The 21,816-nt window shown below is 49.1% G+C and overlaps 1 protein-coding gene across 2 annotated transcripts in view; it reads right to left on the reverse strand.

Annotated features, from left to right (window-relative positions):
- LOC144166357 (uncharacterized) overlaps nt 1–21,816 on the reverse strand; it is a 131,987-nt gene that overhangs the window by 10,493 nt on the left and 99,678 nt on the right. For both annotated transcript variants that reach the window (XM_077695879.1, XM_077695878.1), the window contains exon 2: nt 5,804–5,950. In XM_077695879.1, the coding sequence (XP_077552005.1) occupies nt 5,804–5,950 (147 nt within the window). The remainder of the gene's footprint in view (nt 1–5,803; nt 5,951–21,816) is intronic.

Consider the following 21,816-nt stretch of genomic DNA (forward strand, 5'->3'; position numbering starts at 1 on the left):
CCCGGATGGCGCTGTGAAAAACAAAGGGGGAAAGGAGGGCGCTCTTCCAGTAACTGCTGGTACTCCCACCCCGCTGCAACAAAGCAGCAGCCTACGTCATTTCGCCGATAATATGGTATCGTACGACAGCCGATAAGACGCACGGCGGGCATGGGAACAGTTATTAGAACAGCGTCCCCCTTTCACCTTTGTTTCCGACTGTGGCCGCTGCGTATCACTCACAGCTGGGTCTGAGGGTATTTTCTGCGCGTTCCTGTGTTCCCTTTCATATTGCTCGTAATAGTACTTGAAACGAATGTTAAGTACGTCTACTAGGGCTGCAGAGAACGGTGGAACGTCTTGTTTGCTGTCAGCCTTCCTAGATTGCGCCACCATATCGCTCCGGACATCTGTCAACCCTCGCTTTGTTTTTGACGGGATTTTTGTCTGTATAATGCTTGTTACGGTTGATAGTACTCGTTTCGTGAAAAATTTGGTATATGGCAGGCATCGCGGGCAAGCTGCGGGGTTTCATCGAGGCGTTCTTGACGGGCCGCACGGTGCGGGTGCAGGAGGGCAGCGCCCTGTCGACGCCCCGGCCGGTGGACGTGGGCACCCCGCAGGGCTCAGTCGTCCGCCCCTACCTCTTCAACCTGGTCATGGCGGCACTACCAGACTGCCTGCCGAGAGGAGGGGCACACAGGGTGTACATGTCTGTGTACGCCGACGGCGTGGCCCTGTGGGTGCTGGGCCCCAAGGGGAGCTGCCGAAGCGTCGTGCTGCAGCTTCAGGCCACCGTGGATGCTATGCGGGCCAAGCTAATGAATGTTGGCCAACAGCTGTCAACGAGCAAGACGGAGGCGATGCTGGTGCACCCGGATGCCCAGTCCTGTCGCAAAGCCAGGTGGCTGCACATTGATGGCGAGGAGCTCAGCTGGAAGTCCAGTGTGCGCTACCTGGGGCTCACAATGGACCACTGCGTCAACTTCCGGCAGGCCACCAGGGAGCTCCGAGCCAGAGCACAGATGGCCACCACGGCCGCGCGAAAGATGGCCGCCTGAGACCGCGGCTGCTCGCAGGGAACAGCCCTGCGGCTCTACAATGTTGCGGCAGTGGGACTGCTCATGTACGGGCTACCACTGGTCACCCTGCGCAAGCCCAGCTGGTGGCAGCTGGAGGGTGAACACCGCAAGGGCATCCGCACCTGCCTTGGCCTGCATCGAGGCTCCCAGTGTGCGAAGACGCTAGCTGAGGCGGGGGCATGGACGCTCCAAATGACGGCGGACCAGCGCGCCCTGGGCCACATTGACCGGCGGCGGCTGGCTGAGGGAGGCAGCTCCCTGCTACAGCGGCTGCGCACACACCGCCACTCGCTCATGGGGCGCATGTTGGCCGTGTAAAGGGAGGTGGTGGCCCCCGTGGAAGCACACCCCCCCTCCAGCTGCCCCCCTTCCCTGGAGGCCTTGGTGCACATTGACATACCGGGCCTGCGCAGCAAGCGGCGGACGTCGCACTGCGGGCAGCTGCAGCTGGTCCGGGGCGTCATGAGAGGCGACCTGGAGGGCCACACCCTGGTATACACGGATGGTTCCGTGCGGCAGCAGCAGGGTTCGGCCACGGCGGCGGCAGTGCTCGGGGAGGCCACCAGGCAGACCGGGCTGCCCTACGTCATATCATCCGCCACGGCCGAAATGGTGGGCGTAAACCTTGGCCTGGACCTTCTACTGGAGCTAGAGCCGCCCCCCCGAGCGCTCCGCCGTGCTGTGGGATTCTCGAGTGGCCCTACTTGGGATCCAGGAGGGCGGCCCGCTCTTCCTCCTGGTGCGGGCCGTGCGGGACAAGATGGCATGGCTGGCTCAGCGGGGAACTCGCATGCGGCTGCAGTGGTTTCCAGGCCACATTGGGCTGGAGGGCAACGAGAGGGCCGACGAACTGACCGCCGACGCCTACGAGCTGCCCCCTTCCCCCACGGCAGCCCAGGCAGCTGCGGATGATGCCCGCCAGCTGATCCAGCGCCATGTACGGGACCAGCACCCTGACCCGAGGTTGGCCGTTGGAGAGACCTCACCAGCCGTGCGGGCCACACGGATGCCCTGACAGCAATGCTCGGCTGTCCTGCGCGTCCGCCTGGGGTGTGCGTGGACGGCCGAGCGAAAACACCACCTGGAGCTCGTCGACGACCCTTCATGCCAGCACTGCCGGACGGCTGTCCAGGCCCTTCCTCATGTCGTCCTGGAGTGCCCCCAGTGCCCCGCTCTCTGGCACTGCCCAGCTGCTAGGCAGTGCCAGAGAGCGGGACGGAGTCCATGAGGCCCTGGGGACGCCTGGACGCCTCAGGATTCCTCCCGGCTCTGTGTTTACTCACCATCTAAACTAAACTGTGGCCGTTTTGTGTGTGTGTGTGTGTGTGTGTGTGCGTGCGTGCGTGCGTGCGTGCGTGCGTGCGTGCGTGCGTGCGCGCGCGCGTGTGCGTGTGTGTGTGTGTGTGTGTGTGTGTACATGTGCGTGTGTGTGTGTATGTGTGTGTGTGTGTGTGTGTGTGATTTGCCTTCGAGGTTTAGCGTTTACCTTGTATGTATTCTACATAAACGTCCTGTTACAACTGCATATATGTTCATATGTATCCTCTCCTTCTCCATATCCTGCCTTTCCTGTACAACTGTGTTCCCCATTCCCCACACACCCCACACCAGCCGCCGTTCCGGTGTCCACCCTTAGGTGAGATAAACTACGCCCGCTGGTGCTCTTCCTTGTTAACAATAACTTAATTCATTCATTCAGAGTCCTAGAGCAAGAGAGAGAGAGAGAGAAAGAAGGAAACATCTTTAATGGGCAGGCGAGGTCAGCCAGGCTAGCCGCATAACGTGCTACACCAGGTGGGGGTGAATGCAGTATTGTACGGAAGGGCGTTCCAAGGAACGGCGTCCCTTGAACTACTTCCTTTTTGGAGGAACGGAGGAACGTCACCGTTTCATTAAGTGTAGGTGGAACTTGAACGGTAACTCGTTAGGTTTTTGAAGGAACGGCAGGAACGGCGTTCCTTCTGCAAACATTACATCGCTAGGAATAGGCTGTTCTTGATGCCAAGGCTCGAGTACAAAACTCCACAAGTCGCTACTGTGTTTCTCTTCCTATCAGCTGTCCAATTTGCCCGCCCTTCAGCAGAACATGCTTCCTCGAAGGTCAAAGGCAGAAGAATAACCAGGCAGCGGGCCGCAGCTTGTGCTTGCTTTCATGCCGGACGAGCTTACCCGGCGTTTGACGAGTGAATAGCGCAGCCGGGAGAATTCCTTTCACCTTTCATCGTTTGTCTGGGGAGGCCAGGATACACTTCTGGCAGATAGTATTGTTCCCTGCCCGAGAAAGGTTTCTAATTCCGAGCGGCGCTGCAGGTACATTGTGAAACCACCTATATTGTCAGGGGTAATTACCGCATTAGTGCGCGCGAGCCGCGGGTGTGTCGTTGTCGAGAGAGTTGCTCTCGCTGTGAGGTCATTCGAAGGGTCACCGGGACTGAAGGGTCACCGGGTCAGCAGGAATTGTTCGGTATAGCAGGTTTGGACCACTCAAAGGAAAGCGGGAGCTCGTTGTCGCCAGTTGCTTAACCCCAAGGTTTAAGCTGTCATGGATGCCAGACAGTTCTATGCGAGACAAAGCGACCAACGACCTAAAGACAGAGCTGGCTGCGGTGACCGAGCCATACAGCACATATCTTGCCACCTCGTCCGCGTCCGAGGATTTTCTTTTCCTTTGGGCAGCAAACCCTTCCAGCCGAGGCACAGGATGAGCTGTCGCGGTACCTCCTGGTACCAGTTGACTACCCGCTGTCACAGATGAAGAACTTCGAAGGCCTGAACAAACTTTTCTTCAGGTTCAACACGTCAGTATCCTCAAGCGCTTCCGTGGAACAGCTCTTCCGCATTGCCAACGAAGTGTTGACGAAAAAATGGGTTGATCTTTCTGACTCCAACATCGAGAAGCAACTGTTGCTGAGTTCAAACAAGGGACTGTAGTTAGTTGCGACAATGCATTCGGGCATTTCCCACTAATTGTTTTCACATTTTTTCATTCATTCTACATTTTTTTCTCTTCTTCCATATCCTGCAACTTTGTTATGTACACGTAGAAAACTGTCCCGTCTGTGCCTATTTCGGAAAGTGTATCGTAATTACCATGTACTCAAATCACGCTGGATACAACCCGCACGTTTCATATCTTAACGTCTTGACCATGGTCACAAAGTTCATATCCCGCACCAAAACACTGTCACCTACTGTCAAACACTGTCACCAGTGACACAGAACCTTGTCCTCCCAAAATGGCCGCCGAGAGTCTAGGTTCCTCAGTGCTGACGACAGCTTATTTCTTTCAGGCGAGTAGCGTGGACACTTGCATAAAACATGGCGTATCGTCTCCGGCGTGCCGCACGTTTCACACTCCTCTTTTTCTGCCATTCCTATTAACTATGAGTAAGCATTTCCGAATGCCACCCCCAGCCAGAGACGGCAAAGAAGAGTTGCGTCAGACCGTGGAAGGCTTAGTGAAAGGGGACGTTGCACGTGCGAGTCAAGTTCACCAATACGTGCACATGTGAACGCTTCCGTTGACCATTGAGAGATTGTTTTTTCCCGGCCAAGTATGCAGAGGGCCCCAGCTGCGTCCATCCTAGAAAATGGAATGAGTACAATCGTCACTGCTTGATGCGCCAGCCGGGCGGCAGCGTCCGCACTTTCGTTGCCGACAATTCCGGAGTGGCTGGGAAGCCACTGCAGGGTAACATCATGACCCGCCTGGGCAGCACGGTCGTACACCACTCTTATTTCTGTCAGTAGCTGTTCACGTACACGAACACGTTCATGTTCACGGTACACGTCTGAATGGAGTGACTGATGTGCAGGCTTCGAATCACAAAAGACAGCCCATCTCCGGCATGAACTTTGCCAATGAGGTCGATGTTACAGCTCTACAACTCACTGTTCTTGGACTGTCTGTGGTACAGTGCTCCTGTCATTTCTGGAGCGTGCCGCACAACTACTCGGTCACTTCAGGGTATACAAGCTCAGGACCTGCGAACCTGTCTCGTCCTACCATGGTGTGCATCCACAGCACCGACCATTGCCTTGGCTCGCAATCACCCTTTGGCAACCTTTTTGGAAATTGAGATACTTAGGACACATATCAGGTACCTCGCCCGCCTGCCTGATCATCACCTCGCGGGTATACCCGCGATCCTTCCCCGGGCGTCGTTCGCAAGAGTAGTAGCTGCCCACAACACCATCATCTCATCGAACTATACGCCGGCTGTGCGACCGCTCCTTCCGCTGTGGTGTGTGATGCCGCCCCGAGTGCGCCTAGATATTCCAGGAGTAAAGAAAAAACGTGATCTTCCAATACCGGCCCTGCAGCACCTAACTTTGACGTACCTGCACGAAACATAGTGACCGAACCCATATGTACACCGGTGGCTTGGTAACATCGTCAGGTTGTGCCAGCGCTGCTATTGCACCATGAATGTCACTGTCAAGCACATTCAAAATAGCCAATCCTAAAACTTTCGCGGCTACAGAACTTACGGCCATCCGTAGCGCTCTTCGTACCATCGTTAAAGGTGATGTCACTGTTATTCTAAGGAGGCAACCTTTCAAATGCACCAAACTTGCACGTTGTCGGCATGGCCCCTTTAAAACAGCGGCATTCACTGTACTTCCTCACAGGAGAAATCGCTTTGTCTATCACTGGGTAATATCAGAAGGCCATAAACCAGCAAAGCTATAGATATAAAAGACCAAAAATTCACTAAGGGGAAGAAGAATACGCTTTGTACATGGTTTCCTGCGCTCTCGGTCGTCGCTGACGGTGGCACTGTTGATGTGTCCGCACTGGCAGTGGGGGCAGCCGGTATACCTCTCGCGGGTCACGCTGCATCCCAGCTCTGTCGGGCACTCGAAACTCGGACAATGCGTCTTCGGCTCTGCAGCAGAGAAGAAAAGGCATCGTAAGTCATCCGATGCGAGCACTGGACAAATTGGTTTGTCTGTACTGAGGTATGCGAGCGAAATGACCAATACTATTTCTGATTACACTAGACTCTCGATAAACGGAACTTCAAGGGGCCGAAAAAATTAGTTCCGTTTAACAGGAGTTTCGTTTACTGAGATAAATATGTGAAAGTGAAATTTATAAGCGTACACACTCTTAATACCATTTCATGGAACTCTAAGCACTAGAGGGTGACTATAGCTGATAGTTTTTGGGAAAGCAAGAAAATTACAGGAGTCCAAGGTACAACACTCCCAAAGTTGATTTGGCAATAATCAGTCGTTGTGCACTACAAAATACATCAATTATTTTTGTTTGAGTCCTTGCAACTGCATCTCCACGGAGGACAGAGGTCTCAACTTCGCGAGTGCTTACGAGCCACCGAATTTAGAAGACGGCAACGCCGTAATGAAGCGCGAATAGCACCGCGATGGCACGAACAAGGGGGCCGGAGCTGAGCCCTGTAACCTCGGCGTCTTGAATCGAGATCGAGCGACTGGAACAAGAACTGCGATGTTGCATTCATTGCGCTAACACAGCTGACCACTAACGAGACGAGGCTTACGAGGCCAATGAGGCTAAAAAAAACCTGGAGGAGGAAAAAAAAACGAAACAGCCGGAACCGCAAAAAACTGATTCTTCTGCCAATGGGTTTCACAAAAAGTTCAATTTCTAGTTCCATTTACACGGTGACGCGTAAATTTTTGTTCCGATTACCGGGAGTTTTTTACGTTATCTCAATACAAAACCAACCAACTTACAGGCTACTGTTCCCTTTAACGGCAATTCCGTTTAGGCGATATCCGTTTATCGAGATTCTACTGTATATAAGGAATCAATTTTGCATCCTTTTGTGCGTTCTGCGTCAGCCATACCAGAGTCCTTCAATGCTTTACTGGTCACGAAACTTCGGCGCTCGCTTCATATAGGGACCGCGCGCGCCAGTACAGGCGCCACCGCCGCACGAAGGTCATCCAGCCGCCGCGCGTGCGGCGTATTGGCCAGCTCTTGGCGTGCAAACGCTCGCTGCTTTTGGTGTCTGCGCACTGATTAAGTTTTTTTTTCCGTAGTAGTTAGCAATGAATAGTCCAGTTATTGTGTTTATCACCTGCCTTCAATGGGCTTTTATTTTTCGAAGTTACCGTAGACTTCGGCCGCGAACGGCAACGGCTTCTGTGTGCTCTGGCACAAGCGCAGCGCCGTCGTGTTTACGGATTTTTAAATCTCTATTGCTTGTTTTCTTAAAGCAAAGTTGTAAATACCACACATGCGGTAGCTGTGTAGTCACGGACTGCTGCGGGCCTATCGATAACACAATAAAAAAAAAAGAAAGAAACCAAGTACGCGTCGTTCAGACTACGCTTAATGAATCTGTTGATTGCTCTGGAATGCACAGAACTCTAAAAGAGATAGCTCAATAGTATTGTCGTTTCGATGAGTGGGTACATACTTCAGAACATATAAAAACGCTGCAGAAACGCGGAGGATCAAAACGAAGAGACATACATGTTGCACCGTGTATCTTTCTGCTTCCACGCTTTGCAATTCTTGCAAAACAAGGAGGCGAAATAAGAACAATGAAACTAATTTTATCACACGCAACAAAAAATTTCAATGTTACGAAGGGAGACAAAAGAGCGTGGTCCAGCGTACAAAAATTTATTTTTTCGCGCTGCGATGTGCAGCACACGGAGGAAACAGAATATTGCCTGGTAGCCAAGAACGATGCAAAGCTTTTCTGAACGCTGTGAGGTAGCGATCTTCTGCACTACAAAAGACTAGAATGAAACACAAACGTCGAAGAAGCAGTCCGCAGTGTGACGTGCACAGATGAACGTCGTTAAAGTGAGTTGCGCGGCGTTTGCTATGCATGCATTACTCTTGGAACGTTATTAATTTCAGATCCCTGGAAATAGGATCGACAACATTGTCGAAGAAACAAAAAATCAAGTTAGCGACAAGGTGGCACCCTTTCCATATCAAAAATATTGCCCGACGGGACGTATGACAAAAAGAGCGAAAGAGCGCTCCGGTTGAAACACCAGATAAGAAACCGAAATCGACCAAGCGCGGTTACAAAACAAACAAAACAAACCCTAAGGGATAATTCGCGGAAATATGAAAAGTAAAAGCACAAGGACGTCCCAAAGCTTTTTTTACACGCGAGCCTCAACGAAAGGTAATACAAGTTTGCAAACAGGTAATGAAGCACCGCTACAACCTGATATGACAAAAATCCGGCTTTAAGTTCGCCTTGTACAATTCTAGGTTCACGATGCTCTCCAAAGGGTACATTGCTTTTTCCGTTCTAGATCACACACAGTGCATTTCCACACACTGTCGCACACTTATAATCGAAGCTGAAATCTCCCGTTGCTTGCCTTGGAATGGCAATCTCTCCATTTCTCACACAGCTGCCCGTCGTTCGGTCAACAGAACAAGGAAACATTTTCTGTGGTATCGTTGTACAAGGAACGACATCCCGGGACGCAACACATGTTCGGCATCATCGTTGCACTACTTAAGTCGCATCACAAGAGCGCGATATGCACGTTACACTTTTTTCCCACACAAAACAAACACAACTCGCCGCGGCTCCGCCGTTCGAGCCAGCGCAACGCCGCCCGAGGAGTGACCCCAGTGAGAGGGTGGCGCCACCGCGCGGCGGCCAAACGCAGCATATGAAGCTGTCCCATTGAGTTACGGAGCAGTTTCGTGACCAGTAAAGCATTGAAGGACTCTGGCCATACTTAAGAAAAAGTGTCCACACCAACACACAGCAAAGCATAACATGCGGTCCTCTTAGGTTTGTTTTCTCAATTTTAATTCACTTGGTATACGTTGGCCATTACGAGTACGTATGTTTTACAGTTTTCAGATTCGTCTTTGAACCATATCGCGCTGTGCTAGTGTAATGTCGATTTGAGCAAAAGCTGATTTTTACCGAACATCAATACTAAAATACTTTCGTATCAATAAGTTCCCTCAACGTTATTAGTATTTTGTTCTCATTTACGTTTCGGGCTACCCAACTAACTGAAATTTCATTGAGGAGTGTCATGTGACTATATATAGAGGACATTTACAAAGGCAAACAACTTCCCTTCACCTGCTGTAACTAGGCCACGTCATTTTCTTCTCTTAATGATAAATATCCGTTGTCAAAGACGACCACTTCACTTACAAATCAGCATTCACTAACACTTAATACCCACAACTTTAGATGGCTGTGTCGTGACGTCATGGTTGCATTAACATTGATACGGCACTGCATAAATGGGCAAATAGTTTATTTTATACCGTTAACCCTCTTTTCAGGGTCATTAGAGAGAGGAAATACAAAAGGAAAAAAAACCTGACACCGAAGAAGTTCTGAAGAACCATCGAACTTCAAAATACACCACGTGAAATTAATAAAATGAGAACTGCCGCGGTATTCATTACAAGGATTCAAGGAACATAATGATCTAGAATAGTTCAAACCCATGCTCATCGTTCGATTCATAAACACTACAGGGAGTTAGGGGAGTTCTTATATGACACCTGGAAAAACCAGTTAACGAAAGATGCTTGTGCCTGTAACGTAAGGTCTGACGACAGCACGGTGAGTTAATTTGTTACTGTGTTACGTACTGCCCGGAAAAAGTCTAGATTCCACGCGAGCAGCAGCCGAAGGGCAGCGCATCGCTCCCAAACGAGTGCGAACCTTCTTAAATTAACTGTTCACATTTCCCTTTAAGCTACACATCTTAACTGTACACCTGTTTGTTTTCTGCCCCAAACTGACTCACGCGTAGTCCGCAATAAGGCAGAATGGTGCTGTACGTAGAATCGAGACTTTTGCTCCTGACTGTGCTTACATTATCGACCTCTAAATGGCGCAATACAATTGCAAATATAAATATTACGCTGTTCCTCTTCAGCGCAATTTCTAATATTTTCGAACAGCATGATCATTCATTTCGGTAACCGAGTCTTTCATTTCTTTTACCTACAACATATTAATCGGGCGGCGAGTGTTCGGGTTCCTTTTAGTTTAGTGTTTAGGCCTTTTTGATTAGTGCTCGAAAATACTGCCGGCTATTCCAAAACAAAATGAATAAAAGTTTTGCTAGCCAATAACTTGACGTCCTTGGTTGTGGTTCGCTCCTTTGCTAAAAAAAACACAGCTTTGTGTACGACACAAAGCCCCCATTTTCCATCTCGTTACGCCAGTTCACGTAATTAGACATGTGTACACCATTAAGCCTGGAACCACTTTTGTCAGACTAATTGCAGATTTCCTAGGTGAATAGAATGATTTTTTTTTGTGGGTAATATTCGCAAATTTGTTTCGTTTTCCATTAATAGTTTCCGTTTTTTTTTTGGCATCAAGTAGGAATACCTTTGATACACTGGTAAAGCCTATCTCGTCATTTTGATGGTTGTTAAATGGGGCATCAAGTGAGCTTTTGCCTGCCAACAGCTCTGTATGACTAGTGTAACGCCATCATTAGATATGAAGCAACAAGAAAGATCAGTCTAGCCCGCGGAGCAAGAACAAGACAGGAGAGGATAACGTCGCAAGCGCTTGATAACGTCACAAGATGATGTCACGTCCCTAGAAACGTCACAAGCGCATCGCCATAAAGGTGGCCATCACCAATTGACTTACAATGACTGCTGGTTTAGACGAGCCAGAAAGGAAAGTTGAGCCTATGTAAAATTACTACTTCCGGATCCATAATAAAAATCAAACCTTTATTTTTTTATGCTTTGAAATGTCGTCGGCGCGAACTCCCATCTGCTTTCCCTCACCAGATGAGTGTAGAGAGGCCACAGAGTGCCGTGCTCATTAAAAGATTCCAATCAGCAAAGAACGGAGCCCAGAGAAGTGCGATTTCCATTGCGGCTAAGCTGACCCTACGCCATTCTGGGGGCCAGATGTAGTACACTTCCCAACTGACACAATCGTGGCTTTGGACAGTTGCAGAAGAGGCGCGATAGCCGCGTCCGCCGAAGCAAAAGCAAGATCGTCGACCTATAAGGCTAGCGTGTGCGAACCAGTCTGGAGCGGGCGCCATTAGCCGCCCAACTGAACCCGCAGCGGCCGCGTGTTATTGTTCTCAAGTGAAGCGGAAGTGCCCGATGTCGCTGGCGGTGCCGTCATTATTTTCCCAGAGAAGGGACGCAGTGTTTCCGAGCGAGCAGTACCACCGCTTATGTTAAAAAAGGCATGAGAAATATCCAGCGACTGTTGTTCAAACGACGCGAAGCGTAGGTCGGTACCAGTGTCTGAAAGAGTATTTACTACAAGAGATGGTTCAAGCTTGTTTATGTCAAGTGCAGTGAGTGTCTGTGCAGCGACGAAATGCAGTCAACTACCGCGTAACTCACTTCGACTGCGGTTCGTATTTTGACATGTTGACATCGGCGTCAACCGCGCACAGCTGTACGGCGGTGACCAAGCACCGCTCTCAAAATTCGAATACAGCCACGTCTCCCGTGCATGTACTAAGATAATTCGGCTGAATTGCGTATTAACTATGCATGGGTATAATATTGCTTCTGGTGGCTAAAAGCGAGGGGACTTTGTTTCAGTAGCTGCAGTGCACGAGTTACGGCTCTTCTCTCGAACCAAGCTGAAAGGGGGGTGGCGGTAGCCGGCTAAGCTGCTGAACGGATAAGTAGATGTTGTTTTTAGTCTACCATTAAAAGCACTTCTTACAAACGGCTAATAGAAACTTCAGACGTACATTTGCTTCAGGCTCGGTCAGCTGCTCCGTGTACGTCGATTAGGTCATCGTGAACGCAGCAAAAAGGGCGTCATGAAAAACAAACAAGACGAAAAACGGTGTCATTTCTTTTCCTCTCAGCGTCCTGTGCACTACATTCACGCATCCCTTCTCGTAAACAAAATAGAAGCGCTGTATATTTTTGAAAATTCCGTACGGGTCAAACATGGCGTATTTTTTCGCCTATTTGATATGTACCATCGCAGCCATTCTCATAGCTGTGCACTGCCAAATGAACTTAGGGTTGAAGTAGGCTTCAGGAAGAGAAGCTGTGCCGAGCTTGTTCAAAAATGAATACTATTACGCCCAAAAATAGGCGACAGCGAAGAACGAAAGTTTCCTGAGCAAACTATAATGGCATACCCCTGGCACTTTATTGGCATTACCTTTGAATTCCGATTAGCTTACGGATGCCACGTCGTGGGGGATATAAAAAGGCATTGCTTCCTTTTGCGAGGAAAAATACTGCTCTACAAACAAACAAATGAGCGAACGAACGAACGAATGAACGAACTAACGAACGAAAAAGTTTACTAATTACTGCAATGCCAGCATCGGTTTTCTCTGCAACCCGTGTAAATAGTCCCACTCGGGAAACTTAGCCGGCGACTTTATTTTGCAAGCAATGATTAAAAGCCGTGTCAAGTATCCGCTATGAATGCCAAGACATCATTAATAAGTGCCATTTTTCATAAAGAAAAATAGTAAGAATACACAATGGTAACACTTGTAACACGATAAATATTGTATTTGGCGTTTGTGCACAGTAATACTACAGATTACATCAGGCTATCATCTCACGATAGCCATAAGAGGACTTCAGTGCAAATACGTTCTTCTTCGTTCAATAATTCTGCTGACTTCGAGCTTAAACAACCAGTGCCGGTAAAAGGTGACGGATGAGGGTATGATACTTCTGTTTTGAACTTTCTGGAACGCTCCAGGCCAAAGGTAGTTGAATAGTTGGGGCGGAGGTTTAAAAGCATTGGTACAACTTGCGTGGACAGATTTGTACCAGTTGCTTATAAAAAAAGAAAACAAAAATACGTGCGGTTCTAGTAATATTGTGCGCATGAAACGCAAAGAAAAAAATTGGCCGCGTATCTGCTCCTTTCGTTGCAAATGTCGTCAAAAGACGATAGTCTTTGTAGACATTTGCCAAGAAAATGCTCCCATTTGCTTTCCCGTTCACCTCTTACGACGTTCCTGTACATTCGCGCTCATCCCAAGGTAAACATACTAAAGGTTTGCTCAAGGCGATTTGAATTTACCGCGTTCCACTGATACAGGCCGGGTTCCTCGATGCCAGCGCTGCAGTACGGCGGAGACGCTCGTGAATGGAGGCGGCCGACTACAAGGTTTATAGAACCGCGTCGCAGTGCACCGCGTGCGTTCCAAGCAGAACGTGGAACCTAGCTAGTGGAACCTTTCGTTGCTGTCGCCGCCGCCAGGAGGCGGCGGTTTCGTGCAGTAGATGTATATCATTTTCTATCGAAAAACCAAGCATCCATGAATTTTTTTATAAAGGAACACTGTAAATATTCCTTGTGTACTAATTTCCTGTTTTATATTTGCGTAAGGTCTTGTACTTGTTCAACAAAGTTGAGAAGTATGAACACATTAACCGGGCTTAGGCGTTTACGTTTGGTTGTGAGTATATAAGACTATTGCGCAATACCAACTTTACTTTGGCCGGCTGGCTGAATCGAATCACGGACAGACCGACAGACCAAAATTTCTGGGTTTCAGTAGCCCACAAAAGACTATCGTCTTTGAAAGGCACCGCAAAAGCCAAACAATCAGTTAATTATCACAGTCGCGGCACTGTCAGGTGCAAATTGCAAGCTCATCATTTATACCATTGACGACTTCCTTACAAGCCCACCACAGAAATTTCGGGGTTCTTTAGGGGGAGCACAGAAACCAAAATACAAGTGATAACAATGGAAGACAACTTCGTGGTACTTTCGGCAGATGACAAACGATTGAAATGAGTTTTTTAAAGACGATAGTCTTTTAGCCAGCCGGTCAAAGAGAAACGTAACCTTCGCAATAGTCTTATATACTTACAGCCAAATCTAAACGTCTAAGTCCAGTTTTAATGTTCATACTTGTCAACATTGTTGAACAAGACCAAGACATTTCAGAAATATAAGGCAGGAAATCAATACATGAGTGATATTTGCAGTGCTCCTTTAATAAAAGATTCATGGATGCTTGGTTTTTGCGAAATGAAATACTACATTCACTGCAGAAAAAAAAATCACTCCGTCGCCTGCTGTCGCCCGCGCCACTGTAGCTTCTGGCGGCATTTAAAGAAATCAAACGGCAACAGCAACAAAAGGTTCCACTAGATACGTTCCACGTTCTGCTTGGAACGCACTTGGAGTAGGGCAACGGGGTTCTATAAACGTTCTAGTAGGGCACTTCGAATCACGCGCGCCTCCACCGTACGGCGGCGCTGGCATCGAGGCACCCGGCCTGGAGCAGGGGAACGCGGTAAATTTAAATCGACTCGAGCAAACCTTTAGCGTGTTTACCTTGGGAGGAGTGCGACGGAATAGGAACACCATGAGAGGTGAGCGGGAAAGCGGAGGGAGGCATTTACTTGGCAAATGTCGAAAAAGACTATCGTCTTTTGACGACATTTGCGACGAAACGAGCAAATACGCAGCCAATTTTTACTCGGTGTTCATCATAAACGCAAGAAATCACGTCGCAACTGGTGTAATTGTTCGTGTTTATTCATATTCCCTCCAAAGTAGGTGCTCGTTCAACAAGGGCGGCGTGTGTTAAGTTCAAAGGCGGTGGCGCCGACGTATTACCGACAGCACTTCTGAAGCGACACGCCAGTGGAGGTCTCTTTATCCATCAAATTTTTTTCGACACTCTTCGTGGGCACATTTCATTACCCCAATATGGACGCGGCACTGTTGTTACGGTTTATAAGCGTAAATCACCTATGTTAAATCTTATCATGATCATCGCGGCACCTATGACATTATCATCATCGGTGCTCGTCGTCACTCGTGAGCAGCCCTCGTTCCAGCTGCTTCGTCTTTCTCCATCCACCATCTTGTGAAAATGGTGCCGATAAACCCGGGAATAAGGCCCTCTGCGATTCGGAATCATCCGAACTTTCGCCTATTAGAAGGAGGACCGCTAGATACCGACGACGGACTCTGGTGATGGACAGATTGACGGTGGTGCTACCCAAAGCCGAATAACGCGATGGGCGGACGGGACGACGGCGTCTCCTCACCTGCGACGATTTTCCCCGATGACCTTTGGCAGCGATATTCTAAACGGGCAGGAGAACTCCGCTGCTCATCGCGCAATGGAAGTCTCTGCACCTTTGACGCACGAACAAAGTATTCCACTGCAAACGATCCGCCTTCACGAACTGCATATGCAAAGGGAAAAAGCGCAGTTAATCGCTCGAGGACTGTCCCGAGACGCTAAAGCAACGTGAGACTTGCCCATACAGATCAGTGATGTTCGCGACGTGTTGACGAGCTTTCTGCGCCAGCTAACAAAAGCTGAAGTTGAATTGAGATTTTTGAATGAAGAAATCGAACAGTTGATTGACATCGGACACAGGAATTTGCTACCAACATTGACTATGAAGACGAAATCGCGCTTGTAATGATCCGATTATACTACCGATTGAAAGACACGAAACCTGAAACCATCGAACAGTGCGAGATCATCGATAAATTGTATTAAAACTTCAATGAGTTTCTTGCACTTACGGAACTATGCTACGGCACACCTGATTTTAAAACCCTTGGTGAACCAGCCTTCTTGCCAGAAAGTACTCCTCTGTCAGATTTCTTTGCTCAGAGAGAACGTCAGAATTTTACCCCTTCGTTGGCTACCTGTGAACATCAAGCGGAAAGTGCCCTACATTCGTGTGAACTTGAAGAGTGCGCCAATGTGACCGAGAGTACGATAACTGGCTCATCGACTCCAATGACGTTGGCAGAAGCTGGGTATGGCGAATTCCTCGAACATGAGGTTATGAATGTTCCACTGGCAATGTTGAAAGGGTAAGATGGGACACACATATTATCGTCCTACATACCAGCGATACACAAAATTGATGAGCGGGAGGAAGACGTCGTTGTAAGATATGGAAGGAAGATTGCCGCGGCCCGTAGTCGGCAATGCATTCTAAAGAAATCAATACACTACAGACACCATTTGAAGAACAAAGCACCTGACAACGACAATCTAATTACTAGAGTCCAGAGCTTCAGAAAGAAGGGGCAGCCTTCAAGACACTGTTTTGAGATGGCAGCGAAGAAACGTGAAGAACTCGCATCGAAGTTCAAGACTGTCGAAGACGGGCTACGGATTTTCACCTGGCTACGCGCACTGCATCACCAGACTCGGCGCGTGCTCTGAAGATGGCCACAGTGACAGTTTCGTTTCATCGTCCGAATGCCTTACTGGATCTTACAGGAACGAGCTTGATGTACCCAAGGGACGTGGACTGATCAAACGTTCGTGGCGGCCGGGAATATGTTAAATCTTTATAATGATCATCGCGGCACCGATGACATTATCATCATCGGTGCTCGTCGTCACTCGTGAGCAGCAATCGCTGCAGCTGCTTCGTCTTTCTCCATCACCATCTTGTAAAACCTACTTCCGTACAACTATCGCTCTGAGCAGATAATCGCAAAGTATGTTGTTAAAATCCTGGAAGACCATACGTTACTTATTTCAAATCAGCACAATTTTTGGCGGGATGGTGCGATGGATAGACAAGTAATCAAAACAGTCCACGGTTTGTCGGTGTCTTTAGTTGAACACCAACTGACAGAGGAGATTTGGGCTGATTTTATGAAAGCGTTGGAATTTATTTCTGGCCGTTCTTGAATCTCATTTACGGTATCCTTGTGTTCCTTCTCGCGGCTTCCCCCGCAATGCCATAAAAATTCCCCGCATTTCCCCGAGGGGAAGAATGTGAAAGTGCGAATGCACGAGTTGAATTTGCGCGGTTCGGTAATGTTCGCGAAAGAGAGATCACGCACACACACACACAACTACAAAGAAAGAAAGATGCATTTATTCACAGACACCTATTTGTGTTGTCGTTGTACTTGATTGCTAGAGCGGATCTCAGCTTTGAAATTTCGTGTCACTACTCCTGTAAGCGGGTGCATTAGCCCTTCTCACGCCCGATTCCTGGCCAATCCTCCACGTGGGTATGTGCCATGTCAGCGGCCAGGCAGCGCGCGCCCATCTCCCCCCGTTGCCAAGGAAGACGAGGAGATTCCTGGCCAATCCCGCACGTGGGTATGCTATGCGGACATCGCCGGTGGACGCAGGTTCAGGGTCGCTTAAGAAGTGCATTCGCACTTAATACTCACACCACATCACTGCAACCATCTCCGTCTGGCGTAGCAAGCTCTGCCGCTAGCAGGACCGACCTCAGCAGTTCACAAAACAGAGTCTCTCTCTCTCTCTCTCTCTCTCTCTCTCTCTCTCTCTCTCTCTCTCTCTCTCTCTCTCTCTCTCTCTCATAGTTTATATATACAAAGAGTCACAATAAAAACTGCTCTTTAAACTTCGCCAAGTAGGTGTCACTGACTGACTGGTGGTGTTTCAGAATTAATTGCAGCGGGTTTAACTGTGCGTAACTTTGTGTCCGGATGTACTATGCATTTCCTCGGGTACCACAAGAGTCGGGGCTGGACCATAGAGCAACGATAACGATAGGAGGCGAAACGCCCCATTGCGGCTAGCGCGGTAGAGAGACCAGATAATGTCACAACAACGAAAAATGGCTTCACCCTCCGCGGTGGCTCAGTGGCTAAGGCGTTGCGCTGCTGAGCACGAGGACGCGAGTGCGATTCCCGGCCGCCGCGGCGGCTTTTCTGGTGGAGGCGAAAAGCAAAAACGCCCGTGTGTGCGAGATTTCGGCGCACGTTAAAGATTCCCGGCAGGTGGTCAAAGTTAACCCGGAGCCCTCCACTACGGCGCGCCTGATCGCCTGCGTTGCATCGGTGGGTTAAACCCTACAATCAATCAATCAATCAATCAATCAATCAATCAATCAATCAATCAATCAATCAATCAATCAGTCAAAAAAGTGGCTTCGTATCTGCTTGCTTCGCTGCAAATGTCGTCGCAAGACGATAGCCTTCTGCGCCTCTGCCGCATAAGTAATCGTATATTTTCCTCGCGTTTTCTGGGCATGTCTTCGCATCTACACTAGGCACTTCATGACCACTGTAATGGTCGCTGACGGGTAGAAAGCCGCGCGATCTGGCACCGTCCTTTTTAGCGCAGCACCGTAGTAGAAAAAACATTATTTCAGAAAAAATAAAGGGGGTGGTTGACAATATTGCAAGGAAACGTGTTGGTGGGGGCCCCAAGTCCACAGCTTCAGATTCAGCCCCACTCCGCCATGCTCTTCGAAACAAATTTACCTGCTCCTCGAAAGTTGAGCTGGCCAGCAGTGCCTCCCATGTCTCGAGGAGGGTAGTAGGCTGGAGCCTGTGGGAAGCGCCTTGGCACGATACCTTCTGGACTACAGGGTGTTGCTCGGAGCCCCTCGCCGCGAGCTGCCTTCCCTCGCCCTCCTCGCCAGCTGTGCGGCCACCGGGCCGCAAGACTTGGAGACGTCGGTGCCCGAGGGATGGCGCTGGTGGACACGGAGAGCGGTGTGGGGTGATACCGTGCAGAGGGACGCGCGCAGGACTCGGGTTCTGGACTGCAGGGCAGTTTTGGTGTGTGTGTGGTTGAGCCCGGACGGGCGACAACGAGTAGGACGATGCAAGTAAATAGTTAGCGTGTACACAACCGCAGTGTGCCTCGTTTCTTGGCACCCCGTAGAGAGTAGGCCCACAAGCCATATGCTGCGGCACTGCCGGGTTGCGTGGCAAAGTGTGACGTTTTCTTTGCAGTGCTGGCACTGTTCTCTTGTATGTAATCGGAAACATCAGTGCTAAGTGTGACTTGTGGATAAATGGATTGGTTTTTACTCACAGTAGTGTCTCCGAATCATGGGTGTTGAGCTGTTTGTGAAGAGACGGAAAAGTCTACCGGCTCAGTCTGAGTTTGGCAAGCTGTGCTCCGTATCGTTCCGGAGGTGGGGAGTGGTATGGATGGTCGAGTAGGGCGCGGTGCGTTATGTCTGTCGCCACCCGGTTTGCCGTCTTATTACCCTCCAGCCTCTTGTGGCCTGGACACCAGTTAATATGGTGGATTTTCGTCGAGCAAAAACAAAACATTACGCATATCTAAGGCCCAACGTCACTACGTAAATGGTATTTTCAGTGTTGCTTCATGTAAGAATACATGGATGCTTCATTTTAAGCACGCCAGCGGAGGGCTTTTTTGTCGTCCATGGTTCCGTAGTTCGCATTCCTGCAGCGGTTAATATTTCTTTTGTAATCGCTGCCCAGGAAACATTAGCGTATTTAAAATAAAACACCCATGTACTTTTTTGTAAAGGAACACTGCAAATATCATTTATGTATTGATGTTGTGCCTCAGATATGCGTAATGTTTTGTTTTTGCTCAACTATGTTCACAAGCAAGAACGCAGCCTCCAGATCTAGATGTCTGGGAACGGCTTTGGCTATATAAACGTCACGTTCAACAACTGCTTTAACTATGCTTGGGTTGCTGTATCGAAGGACAGATAGGCAGACGGACAGACAGACAGAACCATATTTCTGCGTTAAAGTAACACAAAAAAGACTCATTTGTGAAAGCAACGCAGAGTTGCTGCGGCGGTGTAGAGGAGGGTGGCGGCATCTGATGGTTCTAGGCTGCGCAGTGAAATCAATGCCAAGCGCCGGCGGCCAAGCAGATTCTTCTCCCGCGACAGATGCCGCTAGATTTATCCAATATTCTTTCTGGGTTAACTTTGTGCTCCATGTCTATGCGTTTGCCGATCGACGCGGCAACGCCTAAAAGAGAATTTCGTGCTCAAATAGGTCGCTGCCTAAAAACTAAGCTTTTCATTTTAAAACTCGCAGGTCTTCCTATAGAACTCCGACGTATTTGTCACAAATTTCAAAACAACGAGGATAGCTTATAGGATAGCTGAGAAAGACGCGGCGAACAGCTTGCTGGCCCACCTCAACAGTATGCAACGTGCCATTAAGTTCACGTAAGAAGAGGACGCCAATGGCAAACTTCCCTTCCTGGACGTTCTCGTGTCTCGGCAGGGCCAGAGGTTAAGTAGTGCTAAAAGATTGTGCTCGAAGCCCGAGGATGCGGCAAAGGTACGGGACGACCTGGCTAGCTGCGGTTACCCCAGGCACTTTATAAGCGCAACGGAACGCCAACTGACCCGACGGGGACAATTAATTGGACGCACCTCCTGCCCCCATGAAGCGAGCTCCTGTACCCTACCTTCCAGGAACAAGTGATTGTTTGGCACGTGTCCTACGGGAATATGACGTGCAGGTGGCCCACGTTCCTGCCAAAAAGATGCGCCATGAGCTCGTGAGAGTCAAGGACCGCTTGCCCAAGGAGCGTTTCCCCGGTGTGGTATACGAGATACCTTGCGCAGATTGCAGCGGTGTGTATACCGGGGAATCAGGGAATTAGAAGAATCGTCTGTAGCAGCCCGCCCGTGACGTAAAGAATAAGAGCATCAGCAACAACGCTTTAGCCGAACGCTCCGTCGTGAACGACCACAAGACTGATTGGGACAACGCAAGAATTGTCGCAAGAGAAAAAGTGACAGCATCACGGCTACATCTGGAATCACTAATCATTCAGACCCCATCTAACACAATCAATCGTAATGACGGAAATCTAAACCCGATCTACGCACGCGCTATGCAGCGATTACTCAAGCTCACTTAAACGACCCACTTCTGGTGATGCATTCATCGTGAAAAAGGCTTCCGTGCTGGAAGCCGAAACGTCAGTACGTTTTCTTTGGACTGGTCGGCGCCTCTTTTTTGTTCCTAATGTACCCTCCCGGCCAGACGGGCTTCCGTCATGCTCTCGACTTCATAGCTTATACCATTTAAATGAGTGTGATAACTTAAGATATAAAAAATTGCCTAACTTGCACTCATTTAACAAGAAGAAACGATGATATTTACTTGAAATTTTAAATAAATTTTTTCGTGGCTATTCTTGTCAGCTGACATTTTATGCATGTTGGGATGCCTCTCGTGGAGTTCAGATATGTTCCTAAATTGTCGGCAGGAATTTGTTTTAATTAAGCCAACAAAACAAATTAAGGTGTTCATTACGGAGGGGAAAGAGGCCTAATAAAGGGCACAACTTTGGTGGTCCTTTAATTCTCTCAGTGTCTCAGGCAAGTTATCAATCTGACACGTGTAGGCAGCTTCACAGCAGACGATGAACTCTGACTTCCCCGCATATTATAAGGCGACCGGCACCTCGCGACTAAAACCGGTACAACGCGTCCCGATTGCTATTCTTAGGCGTTCATTAGACTTGCAGCGTCTGGCCTTTCTCCGTGCATCCGGAACCTTAATTCCGCTCGCAGCAGTGAATAAAAATCACTCCTCTGCACTGCCTCCCAGGCCACGAAAGGAGCGCTGTCAACCAACTCGAACGAGCGGCAATTGAACTCCGCAGTCACGTTTAAGGTCTGTGTGAACAGAAGGTAATTACATGCTCCGCCGACACTCCGGGACGCACCAACAAGGCCCCGGCGTAAGTGGGCAATTTAGGGGCCGGTTTTAGGGAAGGCTCTTGTTTAAGGAGGAGGCATCTCAATTCATCACGGCCTTGCGACACGGAAAGAATATGCACCCATCACCAGTAGCGAGGAAGTCTAAAACAAGAACGCGCGCTGGCGTAGATCATCCTGCATTCCGCTGTCGTATACATGGACTGCTACTGGGCCTACACAGCGGGAGTTAGTTTATCGGTTGAATTTTACCCACTTTGTTTAGAAAGCCAACAGCGATCTGTCTTGGCCATGATCACTGTGAGGCCCCTTTACTTACGTTAGGCAACACGGAAGTGCTGACGATGGAGGCGTTCTCTAAAAATTACACGCACCATTTGCCTG

The sequence above is a fragment of the Haemaphysalis longicornis genome, unplaced genomic scaffold, assembly GCF_048455015.1.
Source record: "Haemaphysalis longicornis isolate Haplotype H1 unplaced genomic scaffold, Haemaphysalis longicornis Haplotype H1 scaffold_17, whole genome shotgun sequence".
Classification (NCBI taxonomy): Eukaryota; Metazoa; Arthropoda; class Arachnida; order Ixodida; family Ixodidae; genus Haemaphysalis; species Haemaphysalis longicornis.